Raw genomic sequence first — 18,394 nt, 5'->3', positions numbered from 1 at the left:
CCCCCCCCCCCGTTTTTTCTGACCCCGCAGTAGCCCCGAGGAAAGGCAGAGGGAGAGAGGCCGTCGCTGCCCGCTTCTTTCCCCCTCCCCATCCCCGGTTTTATGATTACCTGTTGTCTGGGTCGGGTCCGCGGTGCTTCTGGCTCCGGTCCGCGGTGCTTCTGGCTCCGGTGTGGCGTCTATGTGTCGTTGCTATGCGCTGCGAGGCGCAATGACGAGTGACGCGACGTCACTCGTCATTGTGTAACGACGCATAGACGCCACACCGGAGCCAGAAGCAGCGCGGACCCGACCCCGGCAACAGGTAATCATAAAACCGGGGATGGGGGAGGCAATGGGGCAACGGTGCCGATAGCCAAGGGGAGAGAAGCGGCGGCAGCAGGGCTCTAGACCCCAGGAAAGGCAGGGGGAGAGAAGCGGGCAGCGACGGCCTCTCTCCCCCTGCCTTTCCTGGGGGCTTCTGTCAGAAACAGTGTATCGGGGTATACACATGCACACACACTGAACCTCATTTTACCAAGGATATTTGGGTAAAAAACTTTTTTTACCCAAATATCCTTGGTAAAATGAGGGTGCGTGTTAAAGGCCAGTGCGTGGTATACCCCGATAAATATGGTATATAGGTTTGATTTTGTCGTACTTCTGAAAAAAATCATAACTACATGCAGGAAAATGTATACGTTTAAAACTGTCATCTTCTGACCACTATAACGTTTATTTTTCCGCGTACGGGCTGGTATGGGGGCTCATTTTTTGCACCGTGATATAAAGTTTTTATTGGTGCCATTTTTGTTTTGATTGGACTTTTTATTAAAAAAATGTTGTGCTATAAAAAGTGACCAAAAATACGCTATTGTGGACTTTGGAATTTCTTTGCGTGTACGCCATTAACCGTGTGGTTTAATTAACAATATATTTTTACAGTCCGGACATTTCCGCACATGGCGGTACCCCATATGTTTATTTTTATTTACAGTTTTTTTGGGGGGAAAATGGGAAAAGGGGGGGGGGGTGATTCTTACTTTTATTAGGAAAGGGGTTAATTCATCATTAGTAATTAGTACTTTTTTTTTTGCTATGTTATAGCTCCCTCTAGTAGCCATAACATGCAGTACATTGATTCCTAACACTGATCATCAGCATGCGGGGCATGACTTCTCCTGCCTAGATTTTAGGCATGGAGAAGTCAATCGGAGGCATGAAACGGAGGCATGTAATGGACCCTCTGCTCGTGTCCTAGCTGATCAAGACAATGTAATTTCACTGCGATGGTCCCGATCAGCCCGATTAAGCTGCCGGGATGCAATTTTTTCAACATGGATCGCCGTGTCTAAAGGGTTAATAGCACGTGGCCCAACGATCGGTGCCGCACGCTATTAGCTTAGGGTCCCGGCTTTCATTAGCTTCCAGGACCAACGCACTATGACGCGGGGCTGCTATGATCCCACGTTATAGACTGCGCCCTGCATCCTTAAGAGGTTAATATGTAAGAATCAAATCATGAAGTAAATGAAGTCCATGTGGTTGTCCACTTCCTATAATAAATATTCAAAAACTTTCTCTATTTAGAAGCTTTCTATGAAAATCGCCTCCTCTCTTCAGTAAATAAACCTTCTCAATACCTTGTATTTCTAAGCTTGAAGTGTCTCCATTGTGATGTTCTCTGAAATGTCCTGTCAGACCTGAAACTCCCACAGTATTATTTGAAATATCGGAAATATGTCTTCTGGCCCGAGGTTTCAGGGAATTTACTGGACAACCAACATATTGATTCCTACAACTAGTGCATGATCCCAAATAATCAACTCCTTTTGTGTTGCAATTATTAAAATTCCTATGTGCATACTTTTTTCCTGTGAACTGTCTGCTAAAGAAAGTGGTATAACCGCTGCACAATAACCACGATATTGTGGTGCGCAGCACAGTTGTTTTACTTGATGCCGGTTTGTACAAAAAAATGAATGAGGAGTTAGTTACTCAACGATTTGACCACATACAGAAAACTTTCTTCTGACCCCACCAATGCCATATGAATTAAAATTAGATGTTTATTAATTGAAGGTCAGGCAATGAAGGAGTGAATGTGAAGGAATGAAGGTCACAGGAAAAAAGTATGGACATAGGAATTTTATTAATTGCAACACAAAAGGAGTTGTTTATTTGGGATCATGCACTAGTTGTAGAAAACAATAGGTTGGTTGTACTGTAAATTCTCTGAAATTTCAGGTCAGAAGACATAACCCCCTCCCATAGACTTGCATTGAGGGGGCGGGGCTATGATGTCACGAGTTCCCGGCGCCGGCTCCAACGTTCGGAACAGTTTGTTCCAAATGCTGAGCAGCGGAGACACTTTAAGCTTAGAAATACAAGGTATTGAGAAGGTTTATTTACTGAAGAGAGGAGGCGATTTTCATAGAAAGCTTCTAAATAGAGAAAGTTTTTGGATATTTAGTATAGGAAGTAGACAACCAAATGGACTTAATTTACGTCACAATTTGATTCTTACATATTAATGTCATACTATTGTAGAAGTATTGCAGCCTGTACATTCATTCTTTTGGACCCTTACATTTGGTTTTTGTTCACACTAATGAAGTTGCAATTACATTTTTTCTATTATGCGTCTCTTATCCCAATCATGCCGCTTAGAATTATTCATTATATTTTCTCCATGGGTTTTATTCCTTTTCGGATTGTATATGAAAATATGCTATGTACAGAAGAGAAACAACAATGTACACGATTTGCTGTCCAATTTTATTTGCATATTCTAGGGCAGTGATGGCGAGCTATGCTCCATTTGTACATGTTTGATATTATCCACTCAACCTACAAGCGCTATTCTTTGTATTGGGCATTAGAAGCATGCTTGGTGACCAGTGCAGAGGTCATTCTACAGAGGAGGGGAGGATAAGCCCCTATTGTTTAATCTATATACTGGTGTCACCTTTCACTGTAATACTGTACAGATCCAGTTCAATTTCCTTTTCTCTGTAGCCCCATCAATGGTAAAAGTAACCACCATTGGGGTTTAGTGGTTAGCACTGTTGTCTTGGGTCCTGGGTTCAAATCCCACCAAGGACAAAATCTGCAACAAGTTTGTATGTTCTCCACGTGTCTGTGTGGGTTTCCTCCAGGTCTTCCAGTTTTTCCCCAAAATAAAAACATACTGATAGGTAATTTTAGAATGCGAGACCCAATGGGAACAGAGGCCAATTTGTGTGTCCAGTACAGAAATCTGTGTGCACTATATAAATATAGAATTACAAATATTACACAGTGGCCATTCAAGTCAATGGACTGTCTGTACAATGCAGGACAGGACAGTTCCTCCAGAGTGGGAGATGCTCTTTGTAATCACTGTGTACACCAGCATAAAGAAGAGGACCGCCTTCAATGGGACTAACCGTTGGCCTTTGTGGTGGCAAATAATAAACCCTTCCACAGCACTGTATATCATAAGTTATAGAAAGAAATGGAATTGTCCAGTGCAGGATGTCAAGCAATACGGTTTTTATTCAGCGGTAACAGTGGGTGATGACATGTCATCACCCACTGTTACCGCTGAATAAAAACCGTATTGCTTGACATCCTGCGATGGACAATTCCATTTCTTTCTATGATTATATGGACTGAGGTCCGGTCCTGTCCGTGAGCGGGAGGGGCGACCGAGTGAGCTGTGCCGCACCTGTTGCACCTATTGGATCATAAGTTATACACTCATGTACATCCCTGGTCTTGTTACCAGCAATGAATTGATATCTTGTCATATGTAATAACATTGGGTTCTTTTTGTTTACAAGGTTCTGGATACTCCATATCTGCTGAACTCACAGTGGAAAAATTACCTCTCCGGAGTCCTGTATCAAAATGCCAACATGAATCTCACCTTTGAAAAAGTCTACAGGTAAAAAAAATGTTAGAACATTCGGTAGGAATTGATTTATATGAAAGAGCAGAGGTGTGGAGTAAAGGCTTTCACCCTCTGACAAACATTTTACCGAGGTTCAATTTCTAACCTATCCTTATTCCATTGTAGGCCGGTTTTATTCTTTCTGAACATTGTTCTAAATTTTGGTAAATTTTTGGTATAATGAACCTGTACAAAAAATAGCCAAAAGCAAAAAACAGGGATTTTCACCACAATGTAAAATGGGCAATATTTGCGTAAAACAGAAGTTGTGTCATGAGAGATGTGCCAAGTAAAATAACTGTGTCAAGTAAAACATATTACAGTACTTGTATATACTTGCTTTCATATATATATATATATATATATATATATATATATATATATACACTTCTGTTCTGTCTACAACATATATTTTTCTCATGACTAGCTTTTTACACTAAGTCCCCTGAGGACTCCTCCGTTATAGGTGGAAGAAACACGTAGGGAGATCAGAGTAACAAGGGTATAAGTAGGGTCAGAAAAATCTGCAGTCTGCATTTCTGTGTGGAATCTGAGCAGAATAGCAGAAGTTTTGCTGCGTGAACATAGCCTAAGGGTGAAACATCCAAAAAGGGTGTAATAGGGAAAGCCAACAAGGGTGACTTAGTTTAACCACCTTGTCCCTAATTAAGGAATATGCACATATTCAATATGCAATATCCTCCTACATTTTGAAGTATTCTGTTTGATAGTGCTGAGAACTATTCTCTGTATTTGGGCAGCGACACCCTGTACTCTTGCTGTAGATGGTTTAAATAAGAAGTTGAAGCCACTTTAATGTCTCATTTACCCATTTGGGGCAATTTTTATGCTTTGGGTCAAAATCTACTTTTACTAGGTAATAAGATAAAATGATAAGAATTGTCCTGTTATCAGTTTTTGAAAATCAATTCTGAGAAATGACTGGGTTCTATGAATTGTAGTATGTGCAGCTACAAAGTGCTGTAGATCAGTGTTTCCCAACTATAGTTCTCAATTCCCCTGAACAGGTCATGATTTAAAGACCCCGTACAGAGAACACTTGTGATGATACCTGTAAAATACTAAGGATATCCTGAAAACATGACCTGTTGGGGGTACTTGAGAGTTTGAGTCGAGAAACCCTGCTCTGGAGAATCTTCTATTCATGCAGCTATGTTCACATCTGGATTATGACTTCCGAATAGAAGATGTAAATAAAGCCTGATACCGGGTCCTATAGATTTTATTGAGTACCATGCATTGCCGCAAAGAGCACTCGCTGAATGTGGAACCAATGCATTCAACTTTTTGCTGCAGAATCTGCTTGACGACAAATGGATAACTAAAGCAGACGTGCACTTTCAGTGTATAGGTGATTTATGTCTTTTAGAAATTGCTAACAATAATATCTCTTCATATTCTCTTTTAGTGACTGCAAGGATAACAAGGGCATATTTACAGCTTTTCAGGTTGATAATCTGTTTAATCTCAATGAATTCTTAAACATCAGCATGGTAAGTATTGTATACGTCAAAGAAGATTTAGTCAGAAAGTATAATAATTTGGGTTCAAACCCCATGATTCCTGAGATGTAGTGTAACAAGTATTACAGAATGGGAATAACATAGGTTTCAGTGACTGGCCAAAGGATAGGGGATAAGATGTCTGATCGTGGGGGTCCCAGCGCTGGGACCCCCGCAATCCCTCTGCAGAACTCAGTATTTGTTTAGAACACCTGCTGCAGGCAGCTGGGGGTAATGTCGTCACAGCCACGCCCCTTGTTATGTCACACCACGCCCCCTCAAGGCAAGTCTATGGGAGGGGGCTTGGTGGCCACCACACCCCCTCCCATAGACCTGCATTGAGGGGGTGTGGTGTGACATCACGAGGGGGCGTGGTCGTGACTTCACAGCCACCCACTCCAACCGTTTGGAACAAAATGTTCCGAATGCTGGGCAGCGGAATACCCCTTTAATCTCTGAAACCACAGGAGCTATGTCTATGGTTCACACATGACTAAGATCCATAGTTTATGTAAGGGGATAGCTGGAGTTGAATATGAGATATATCACAAATAGTAGTATCATTTAATACATATGAATATCACATCTGATGATTTATATGACTAGGAATGAGTTTGCAGATCAGGACTTTTAATAACGTCTATTGCCTTTGCTTTCCTAGTATGTCGATGAAATATCAGATCGGATTGAGATGATGAACATAAACCTGAAGAATATAGTTTTGCTGGACCAAAAAGGAAGAAGGAATTTAGAAGACTTTAGTGCTACAGGAATAGATACAATAGACTTCGATGCATTTTTAGCAGAAGTAAGTGCATTTCATAGGATGTTCATATAATCCCCAAGCACCCTTATAATCACAGTTTGGCCACAACCACAAATTTGGCCACAAAAACATCTTATCCCCTGTCCAAAGGATAGAGGATTAGATGTCTGATCGCGGGGGTCTCGCTGCTGGGACCCCCGCAATCTACCTGCAGCACACGCATTCTATGCGGGGCTGCGTCTCCAGTTTCGGAAACCTCCGGTTTCCGGGACTGGTGACGTGACGTCATGCCACGCCCCCTCCATTCATGTCTATGGGAGGGGGCGTGATGGTCGGTTTCCGAATCTGGAGACGCAGCCTTGCATAGAATGCGGGTGCTGCAGGGAGATCGCGGGGGGTCCCAGCAGCGGGCCCCCGTGATCAGACATCTTATCCCCTATCCTTTGGATAAGGGATAAGATGTTTTTTCCCGGAACACCCCTTTCATTTCATCCGTTTGCATCCATCTTTTTCAATCTGTTTTTTCATCCGTTTTAACTACTGAGTATGCCCAGAACAAAAATATTTTTTTTTTGGGTTTATTAACTGAACAATAACGAATCCAAATGGATAACATCCTCTTGCATCCGTAATTGTCCGTTTTTTTTTTTTTCTTTTTAAAGTCCGTTTTTATTTTGACAGGAGAAGAATGGGACGGGTCTAGATGGCTGTGTAAACGCAGCCTTGCCCATATTGCAATGAGTTGAACACCCGCTACAAGCCCCATAATGGATAATACTTGTGTTTAGCACTTTATTGCCCATAGACTTTTATATGTAGAATTAGGTAACCACGATACCTTTTGGTTCCCATCTCCTTGGTCCCATAGAGCAATATTACTGTACCATAAAATTCTATTACTGTGTAGTTCTTTATCACACTGTATATGTGTTGTCTGTCTATTTTTTTTTATAAATATTTAATAAATATTGAAGTGGATTGAATTAGTGTATAAGGTTTTTGTATTAATACTATGGGGGGGGGGGGGGATTTATCAAAACCTGTCCAGAGGAAAAGTTGTTCATAGCAACCAATCAGATCGCTTCTTTCATTTTGCAGAGGCAAATTAAATTAATTAAAAAATAAAAAATATATAAATAAATTAAAAATGAAAGAAGTGATCTGATTGGTTGCTATGGGCAACTGGGCAACTTTTCATAAATCTCCCCTATAGTATGTGCTTTTATACTTTTCTTGAGCAGCCACAGGGAGCCCATTATAGAGCAGCCACGTCACCCCCATTACAGTGCAGCCTCACTATCTCATGAACAATCATGTCTAATAGGCCTACAGCAGTACCTCCATAATAGATCTAACCTACGAAAGTGTCCTCATAATGGAGGCATCCATCAGCAAGGCCCCAACAGTGGAAGGAATGGCCTGGACCACGCCATATAACCCATAAACAATCACCACAACCCCTCGTTACGCAACAATGCCGTAAATTTCTTTAGTGTGTAAGGATTCCTCCTTGGGGATTAGCTCCGGGATCGTCCTGGACACTGCCACGGGACACGTTTCCACTCAATAAACCCGCAGACAACGGTTATTCATGCAAGCCTGGCACTTTGCCAGCTTTATTTAGACAGGTTGCAGGTAAAACAAAACATAACTCAGGAACAAACCAAAGTCCTAGACCGTCTGGTCACTGACTACACATATCAGCATGCCCTGACTACTATCTGGTGAGCTACCCTCAGCCAGCATAAAACATGTGCCCCTGCAACCTGTTTTACTCACAGTTCACACCACTTCTTGGACCGCTCACAGTTCACTGTGTGTTTCCTCAACAGGGTCCGTGTGTCTCCCCCTACAGCGACATGTTGTTACCCAGGGAGAGCCCCAACTATTCTGTTTCTTTTCCTTTTAAACACACTTTCCCTTCCTGATACCTCATTAATCAGGCCACAGGTGGAGCATTCTGCAGAGATAGCAAGGGAAATACACCCTTTCCTTGCCACACTGCCACAAGTGTTATAACATATTGTGCTGTTTTATATAAACAATGTCCATCTCTTACTCTAGGCAGGCAAAAGCAGTACTAAAGTGGATCTCCTGGCATTCGCCAATGAACTGGAAGGGAATGCTGACTTGCTGGTAAGTGTGCCATCTGTATATCCAAAATATACAGTATTATTTCACTTCTCTATATATATATATATAGATATATATATATATATATATATATATATATATATTACATTTTAAATTCACTCTGTACCATATTTTTGAGGTATAAAGCAGTGCTTTCCAAACAGCGTGGCTCCAGCTGTTGCAAAACTACAACTCCCAGCATGCCCAGACAGCCTTCGGCTGTCTGGGCATGCTAGGAGTTGTAGTTTTGCAACAGCTGGAGGCACGCTGTTTGGAAAACACTGCTTTATACCTCAAAAATATATGACCAAATGTTATAGAATGACAGATATTGCATCTTTCTTGTTCTAATATTTTGATAGAACATTTGTTATTCCTATAGAGCCTGTTTAAATACTGCGTTCTAAAATAAACGTCATGCTCTTCTTATTTCTTTCATCATTTTTTTAAATAAAACTTTTGCTCTACCCGAACTGCGGGAGATGTACAGATGTAGCCTGTGCTATCGTAATATTCTTTATTTATTTACCAGAAATCTGATAAGATCTGTTAGATAAAGCTGATGTCTTTATAATATTTAGGGGGACAAATTCCAAACCTACTGTAACCAGTGTTACACCAATATCGGTCACTTATATTTTTTTTCTCCCCATCTTTTCAAGGGTCCTCTATACTGCTCTATACTTTTTTTTTGCACCCCTTTTGGTTTTTTCCACACCACTTTTGCTTTCTTTTTCGTGCCAAAATTGTCAGAGTTAGGCGCCAAATTGTAAATCTCTTTTAATATTCCATTATTAGACTATTAGGGGGAGGTTTATAAAAACCTGTCCAGAGGAAAAGTTGCCCATAGCAACCAATCAGCTCACTGCTTTCATTTTTAACAAGGCCTCTGCAAAATGAAAGAAGCGATCTGATTGGTTGCTATGGGCAACTTCACCACTCTTCCTCTACACAGGTTTTGATAAATCTCCTCCTTAGTGCCCCGACAAGTGACAACTTTGGCAGATTTAGCAAAAGAGTGGTGAAGTTGCCCATAGCGACCAATCAGATGGCTTCTTTCATTTTTAAAAAGACCTCTGAAAAAATGAAAGTAGTGATCCTAGTGGTTGCTATGGGCAACTGCTCCACTTTTCCTTTACACAGGTTTTGATAAATCTCCCCCAGTTGACAAAAATGAGGAAAATAGATATAGATATCAGTATTGATCAGGTTGTCTAAAGGGTTAATGGCAGACTTCAGTGTGGTCAGCTGATGTCCACCATTATATAGCTCCAGCACTAGATTGTAAACCCGCCGCAATGTACATGTACGTAACTGTGCGCTAATGACAAGGGCACAACGACTTGCATGTACGTTACTGTGCGTTAATTCCCAGGGCACAGTGACTTACATGTAGGTTGCGTGTCCTCTAGGGGTTAAATGTGAGTGCATGTGCAGTGACTGTAGTCAGGTAGTAAAACCTGGCCCTTCAATTTTAATTGAAACAACCATGATGACAGATGTGTATTGCCACCCAATGACAAAAAACATAGTCTAAGTCGAAGTTTAAAAAGTGTTTTTTTTATTATTATTATTCACCAAAAATGTATAATTATATTTCAATAACTGAGCAAATAACACCTTTTAAAAAAAAAGAAAATAAAAAAAAATTTTTTGGGACCTTCACACTAGCAAAGTAAAATTTTTGATGTAAAATGGACTTTTTCTTCCCCAAACTGGAGGGGGAAAGTTGGTGCGTCTTATACGGCAAATACCGCAGCAGCCATCAACAGCTGGGACCCGCGGCTAATACAGGGCATCACCGATCGCGGTGATGCCCTGTATTAACCCTTCAGATGCGCGGCGATCAAAGCTGATCGCCACGTCTGAAGCGAAAGTGACAGTAACCGGCTGCTCAGTCGAGCTGTTCGGGACCGCCGCGGTGAAATTGCGGCGTCCCGAACAGCTTACAGGACACCGGGAGGGACCTTACCTGCCTCCTCGGTGTCTGCTCCATGCCGGGATCCCCTGCATGGCCGGCGCTCTCCTTCGTCGTCATCACGTCGTCGCGCATGCCGTCCCGTCATCCAATAGGAGTGGCGTGCGTAGCGACGTGATGGCGGCGACGGAGAGCGATGATACCGGGCAGCAGATGGGGACACGGCGACAGCGATGGAGGCCGACAACCAGGGCAGCGGTGACGGTTCCGGAGCGGCGGGGACAGTGAGTATTATCTCCTATCCAGTGATCTTCAACCTGCAGACCTCCAGATGTTGCAAAACTACAACTCCCGGCATGCCCGGACAGCCAACGGCTGTCCGGGCATGCTGGGAGTTGTAGTTTTGCAACATCTGGAGGTCCTCAGGTTGAAGATCACTGTCCTATACTTTACATTGTATTTGGTTCAGAATCTTTTTATTTTAGATTTTCACCCTTTAAAATTGGGTGCGTCTTATGTGCCGGAGCATCTTATATGGCGAAAAATACGGTACATCACCACACCCACTTTTGAAATACTTGCATGGCTAGTGTAAACCTTGGATCATTCTCATGTAAAACCCTTTGAATATTTAGAAACTTTTTGCACCAAAATTTTGTTGCAAAAAAACCTTTTGAATATGTCCCCCATAGGGTTGGATGTAGAGTGTACGTTTACTACTTGAAATAGAAGGCTACATCTGTATTCCAGCTCCTTCCAATGTTTGCAAGTAATAGTTTTTAGCTTTTTCTACAGTCGCTACTAACTTGTTAGGATGTGTGACCACAGGAGAAGACACAGCCCTTCCCTAAATTATGGGCTTTGCTTTTTACATTTATAAGTTTTTTTTCTACGATTGTCTATTTTTATTTCTTTTTCAGAAATACATGATTAAATCAGCTTTTTATTTGGCTTTTATATCTAGAAGGCCCTCAGTTTTGCAGATCTTAGTGACACCTGCTATTAACCCATTAGCATAACCTCATGACTGGTCCTTCATGGTGTTTACATGCCGAGGAGTATATACCAGTGACGTTGCTCCATAATATAATGTAAATGTTGCATAGCGTGTTTTTACAGAAATGTAGCAGAGCTGAATTTGTTATTTCTGTTTTGGGGATTATTTATACACTGTGATCCAATAACATAACTCACTATGAGGTAATAGACAACAAACTCCTTTCTGCTACATCTGAAATATAATTAAATGGAACATATGACATGAATAAAAAAGAGAATCCGATATGAAGATTGCAGCCCTGCTTTGCACTGCTGTTCTGAACTGCTGCAGTAATAAAACTTGCAATATATTCAATGTTTTCCGAAGATTAACCCTTATGTTGTAACACGGCTTTTGCTTATCTCCCCCTATCACACTACCAATAACCGCTTTGCTCAGAAGTCTTTCTATTTGCTTTTAGCCCAGAGGAGCATTAGGAAATGCTATAAAAGGACACGCTAATAGTATACGGATGATACACATTCAGCAAGTCGTACCAATGGAGCAGACAATGGTAAACAACACTATGGGTATTCTTTTTTCAGTAGATAGATGCGGGGATAAAGAAAATATAGCTGGGCTACACATTTTCGTTTCATTGCGACTGCTAAAACTCTAATGCTATAGCAGCATATTCTTGTTACTAACATATGGATTACTCCTATATCTATGAATACTTGACTGTCATACATTGGTTGCCGTTATGTAGCTGGAAATGGTAACAAATCATGGTCTAGCTACATCCCATGCCTTTGCTTGCTTTGTGTTGTGAACAGCAGCACCAGGCCATGGGTATGTCTGCTAGTTCTGGATGCCCTATAGCTACACCCTTGCCTGTATGCCCTAAAATGTAGTACCATGGTACTCTGACTCCTGACAGTTTAAGGGCATGTTCATATGGGCAAAAGAAGCCCCAAAAGAATCTTCCAGTTCCCATTGACTTCATTGGGAACTTTCAAAATCAGCACTGAAAAAAAAGTTAATGGGAGCTGGAAACTGTACCTCTCTTGGAACTCTCTGCAGCTTTTTATAGCTTTTTTCAAGGCTTTTCAGAGCTTTTTTTTGCCCGTGTGAACATGGCCTATCTTAGCTTTTTTCGTTGGATCATGACCATAATTGGCCAACTATATGGCCTCTAAAAAAGTCAAGTAGAGAAATCAAAAATCAAAGTGGCATGGAACATTCCAAGCTGGTCCACAGTGGTCAGACTTTGCAAATGTTATGAAGCTGGGCTCAAACTCTTCTGATGAATGAATGGATGGGTTACGGTATATTAAAATAAGGACTGAACTGATGCCAAAAGGCATCACATGTCCCTTCTTATCATTGCTTGAAAATTTGGGCAGCAGAATGTCACTTTAATGAATGTATTTTTTGTTATTTTTCTTGCAGTGAACAGCTAAATCACGATAGCTTATACAGTGGCCTATTTTATTTTAGATAGGCTTGATATAAGAACACGAAGGGCTTATGAAACATATACACCATTCTTTTCAGCCTGATATTTAGAATGCATTCGGAAAGTCTTCAGACCCTTTTACTTGTTTCACATTTTGTTAACTTGTGGCCTTGTGCTAAAATCCACAAAATTCAAGTTTCCCCTACCATTCCGTGTTCAATACCCCATAATAAGATTGTGAAAACAGAATTTTAGAAATTTAAAAATAAATATTAAAAAGGCAAAACTAACATTTTACATGGACACAAATATTCAGACCCTTTACTCAGTTGAAGCACCTTTGCAGAGATTACTCCTTCCAGTCTTCTTGGGGATAATGCCACAAGGTTTACATACCTGGATTGGTGGATTTTCTGCAATTTGTCTCTGCAGAACCTTTTAAGCTCCGATAGGTTGGTTGAGAACTGTCAGTGGAACCTATTTTTAGGTATTTCCAAGTCCAGAGATTTTGGGTTCAAGTCAGGACTGTCCCACTCTAAGACATTCACAGAGATGTTCCTAAGCCACTCCTGTGTTAGGGTCATTTTTGGAAGGTGAAGCATCAGCCCAGTCTGAGGTCCAGAGTACTCTGGATCTGGTTTTCATTAAGAATATCTCTGTATTTTGGTCATTTCAGCCTTCCCTTAATGCTAGCCAGTCACTCTATCCCAGCCACTAACCCTCTCCAGGTGGGCTTTCATGTGTATTTTTACTGAGGAGAAGCTAATTTCTGGCCACTCTGCCATAAAGCCCAGATTGGTGGATGGCTGCAGTGATGGTTGACCTTCTGGGAGTTTCTTCCATCTACACACAGAATCTTCAGGGTTCAGCCTGAGTGACCATTGGGTTCTTCTTGGTCACCTCTCTTACCAACGCCTTACCAAGACCTTGTACCCCGATTACTTAGTTTGGTTTGGAGGCCCACTCATGAAGGAGCCCTAGTTCTTCAAAATGTCTTCTATCTAAGAATTATAGAGAATATTGTGCTTTTGGGAACTTTAAGTGTTCTATTTGAGGTGGGTAGATACCCTACATCTATTCTACAGCTATACCGGAACTTTAAGTGTTTCAGAAATTTTTCGTATCCTTCTCCAGATCTGTGTCTCCATGTAACCATGACTTTGAGCTCTACCGGCATTTATTTCCCCCCCCCCCCCCCCCCCCATTGCATGGTTACAGACCTTATATAGACTGGGCTGGGTCTTTCCAAATCCTGTCCAATCAAGGTGTAGAAACATCTCGGAGAGGATCAAGAGAAATGGGAGGAGCCAACGCTAAATATAAAGTGTCATAGCAAAAGGTCTAAATACTTATGTCCGTGCAAAAATTTCGTTTTGGTCAAACTTTTTTGTATTGTGGCACAAGGCCACACCATAACAAAATGTGAAAGGCTATGAAAACTTTCTGAATGAATTGTAACTGTTGTCACCCCTCCGGTCTATTTCCCTAATGGATTTGATATGCTTCAATCTGCCTCTTCCTGTTCCTTTCAGTACACAATGTTCTTGAGGCGTTGAGTGATAAACAATATTCTGTACATGTCTCATCATGGTTCTAGACTATTCTATAGATAGCATATACTGCCCTGAGATCAGTAAATGGCATAGTTTTAGGGCTGTTGTATGATACAGCATGCTTACACATCTTATTATGGTCTAAACCAGTGGTCTTCAACCTGCGGACCTCCAGATGTTTCAAAACTACAACTCCCAGCATGCCCGGACAGCCGTTGGCTGTCCGGGCATGCTGGGAGTTGTAGTTTTGCAACATCTGGAGGTCTGCAGGTTAAAGACTAATGGTCTAAACCAGTGGTCTTCAACCTGCGGACCTCCAGATGTTTCAAAACTACAACTCCCAGCATGCCCGGACAGCCAACGGCTGTCCGGGCATGCTGGGAGTTGTAGTTTTGCAACATCTGGAGGTCTGCAGGTTGAAGACCAATGGTCTAAACAATGGTTTGCTCTCAGCTAGTCTTGGAATCACGGTGTAGTTTAAATACTGTTGTTGATGTTGCTTTTTTATTCCTCCTTCTGCCTTTCAAGAAATATGTTAAAGCCCGGGTAAGGATACGTGACATGTTGCACGTCTGTAAATGTATGTTTTACCTGTGGTGTACCTGTGGTGTTATATATTACTATTAAAGATCCTTTGTCTTCAGTGCCATCTTGTGATAAAAGAAGGCTTAAAGGGGTACACTGTGGCACACGATTATAAAAAAAAAAAAAAAAAAAAACTAAAGTTAAACAAATTTGTAAATTACTTCTATTTCATAATCTTAATCCGGCCAGTACTTATCAGCTGCTGTATGCCCCACAGGAAGTTCTTTTGTTTTTGGATGACTTTTCCGTCTGACCACAGTGCTCTCTGCTGACACCTCTGTCCATGTCAGGAACTGTCCAGAGCAGGAGCAAATCCCCATAGCAAACATATCCTTCTCTGGACAGTTCCTGACATGGACAGAGGTGTCAGCAGAGAGCAGTGGGGTCAGACAGAAAAGAAATTCAAAAAGAAAAAAAAAAAACTTCCTGTGGAGCATACAGCAGCTGATAAGTACTGGAAGGATTAAGATTTTTTTTTTTTTATAGAAGTAATTTACAAATCTGTTTAACTTACTGGCACCAGTTAAATAAATAAAATGTACTACACAAATGTAGGGACTACACAAGGGATCTCCAACTTGACACTGGTAACTCAGTTGCTGTGTATGACAGTTCTAATTCATCTGATCGAATTTATTGCATCTATACTGTATATAATATTTGGATGAAGGACAGAGAGGAAACATTTGCGTACTAAGAGAAACTAACCGGCAGGGGCTTATTATTAAAGGGGTACTCCCCTGGAAAAAAAAATTTTAATCAACTGGTGCCAGAAAGTTAAACAGATTTGTAAATGACTTCTATTTTAATAAAAATTATTCATCCAGTACTTTTCAGCTGCTGTATGCTCCAGAGGAAGTTCTTTTCTTTTTGAATTTATTTTCTGTCTGACCACAGTACTCTCTACTGACACCTCTGTCCATTTTAGGAACTGTCCGGAGCAGGATAGATTTGCTATGGGAATTTGTTCCTATTCTGGACAGTAATTTACAAATCTGTTTAACTTTCTGGCACCATTTGATAAAAAAAGAAAAACATTTCCAGTGAAGTACCCCTTTAACATAGTTTGTAAGACTGAAAAAAAGACATGTCTATCCAGGTCAGACTATTACTTTGCTTTGTTATAATAATAATAATGAGATTTTTCATATAGTGTCTACGTATTCCGCAGACAATGAGACATTATAGAATTACACATTAATTATTCTAACAAGAAGAGTGAAGGCCCTGTACGCAAGAGCTTACAATCTATACAGAATGGGGTTCAGACTAAAGGCAGAAAGTGCTTTATTTGTATAATGGTCCAGAAATCATATATAAACAGGATACTACACAATGCATTCGGAGCGTCTTTAGATCCTTTGGATCGCATTTTGTTATGTTAATAAAAAATATAAATAATTAATTTAAAAAAATCAAGCTTCCCCACCATCAATCTGCACTCGAAATCCCATCACACAGAATTTTATAATTTCAGATCCTTTACTATGAGACTTCATATTTATCTCTGGGCTCCTCCCATTTCACTTCATCTCTGAGATGTTGGTTGGCATCACCTGATGTAAATTCAGTTGATTGGACAGGATTTAGAAAGACCCAGCCCTGTCTATATAAGGTCTCACAGCTGGTAATGCATATCAGAGCAAAAACCAAGCCATGAGTTGGAAAAAAACTGCATGTAGAGCTTAGAGACGAGATTGTGTTGAGGCACAGATCTGGAAAGGGTTCAAAAGTTCCCAAGTGCTGAAGAAGGATACAAAAGTTCCCGAAAGCACAGTGGTCTCCATAAATGGAAAAATCAGGACTCTTCCTATAGCTGGCTGCCCCACCAAACTAAGTTATAAGAAGGGAATGGCCTTGAAATGAGAGGTGACCAAAAACCCAGTAGTCACTCTGACTGTGGTCCAAGTTGGAGAAACCTCCAGAAGGTCAACCATCGCTGGGGCACTCCACCAATCAGGGCTTGATGACAGAGTGGTCAGTAAGAAGCCTCTCCTCAGTAAAAGACACATGAAATTTCATGTGGAGTTAGCAAAAAAAACTTGTGCAGGACTCTGAGACTGTGAAAAAGCAGATTCTCTAGTCTGATGAAATCAAGATTGAACTTTCCATTTTAAGCGTTATGTCTGGAGGACACGAACCACTGCTCATCACCTGCCCAATACCACCTCTACAGTAAAGCATGGTGGTGGCAGCATCATCCTGGGTGTTTTTCAGTGGCTGGGACAATACCACTGGTCAGGGTCAGAGTTGAAGAAAAGCAGAATGGAGGAGAGATATTTTTAAGCAAAAACAAGTCCAGAGTGATCTGGACCTTTAGACTGGGCTGAAGTTGAACTTCCAACCAGAAAATGACAAAAGACACGCAGCCAAGGCAACACAGGAGTGGCTTATGGTCAATTCTGTGAATGTCCTTGAGTGGCCCAGCCAGGGTCCTGACTTGAACCCAGTAGAACATTTCTAGAGACTTAAAAATAACTGTCCACTTACAGCCCCCATCCATTGCTACCAAAGGTGCTTCCACTAAGTACATAGTGAAGGGTCTGAATATTTATGTCAATGCAACATTTTAGTTTTACCTTTTCAATAAATTAGAAAAAGATTTGTAGCATTTTGTTTTCTCTTTGTCTTTATGAGGTTTTGTGTGCAGAATGATGGAGGAAAAGCCTGCAACGTAACAAAATGTGTAAGAAATTAAAGAATCCGAAGACTTTCCAAATCTACATGTGCATGTACATAAAGGTGGATGAGCCAGTTACCAGCACACCTCTGTGTGTTCAGATATGAAGTGCATTTATAGTGGTATGGGGTCATGGGCATGTGGTCATGGCCAAAGTATTTAGATTAAGGTGGGAGGTTCAGATTTTAGTTTAGGATTGTAAGGTGAACGTAGAGCCTAGGTAGGATGGCAGACAGAAATGAGGGAGGAGATGTAGGTAGGTGTAGCACTGTGGAGAGCTTTGTGAGTGAGATTTTTAAATTGTATTTTGAACTTAATGGGAAGTCAGTGTAGTGACCGGCACAGGGGGAAGACATTGCTGTAGCCGATGGACAGGAAGATGAGTTGGGCTGCTGCATTTAGAAAGGATGGGAGAGGGGAGAGTGATGAGTATAGAGATACAGTAATCAAGGTCAGAATACATTGGAGCAATAGTCAGAGTTTTAGCTATATGAACAGTAATAAAAGGGTGGATTCTAGAGATGTTTTTGGGGTGCAGTTGACAAAGACAGTGCGAGTGACTAAATATTGGGGGGAATTTATCATTACTGTTTATGGTTGACGTGTTTTACAATCAATAATTTTCAGCTGTGAAAGTGCTGACGTGCGACAAATTTATGAAATTACGCACAACATAAGATAAATTTGTCTGAGCAATACACAATTAGGGGAAATTACCTCAGCACAGTCAATTTCAAACTGAAAGGAAAAACAAGGCTGTTCTAAGTGATGTGTGTTGCTGTATTGTATTGCTAATCTGGAGGAAAGGTTTTTACAGTAATCTTCTTAATCAAGATGCCAAAGTCTGTTTCTAAAAGCTTAAACCATTTGTCTTCAAAGTCTGTG

At 41.0% G+C, this 18,394-nt stretch overlaps 1 protein-coding gene across 14 annotated transcripts in view; it reads left to right on the top strand.

The window, feature by feature from the left end:
* The window catches only part of PROM1 (prominin 1), a 249,618-nt gene that overhangs the window by 196,312 nt on the left and 34,912 nt on the right, over positions 1-18,394 (top strand). For 12 of the 14 annotated variants that reach the window (XR_008888453.1, XR_008888450.1, XR_008888448.1 and 9 more), the window contains exons 15-20: positions 3,804-3,907; positions 5,343-5,427; positions 6,098-6,244; positions 8,267-8,338; positions 11,714-11,806; positions 14,773-14,790. Coding sequence is in view for 5 of the 14 variants with exons in the window: in XM_056555186.1 (XP_056411161.1) it covers positions 3,804-3,907; positions 5,343-5,427; positions 6,098-6,244; positions 8,267-8,338; positions 11,714-11,806; positions 14,773-14,790 (519 nt within the window). In the remaining 9 variants the exon portion in view is untranslated. The remainder of the gene's footprint in view (positions 1-3,803; positions 3,908-5,342; positions 5,428-6,097; positions 6,245-8,266; positions 8,339-11,713; positions 11,807-14,772; positions 14,791-18,394) is intronic. The other 2 variants (XR_008888451.1, XM_056555187.1) reach the window with 1 other exon arrangement.

Source organism: Hyla sarda, chromosome 1 (genome assembly GCF_029499605.1).
Source record: "Hyla sarda isolate aHylSar1 chromosome 1, aHylSar1.hap1, whole genome shotgun sequence".
Lineage (NCBI taxonomy): Eukaryota > Metazoa > Chordata > Amphibia > Anura > Hylidae > Hyla > Hyla sarda.
Note: the sequence above shows the minus strand (reverse complement) of the source record. Positions and strands in the feature narration are given on the sequence as shown.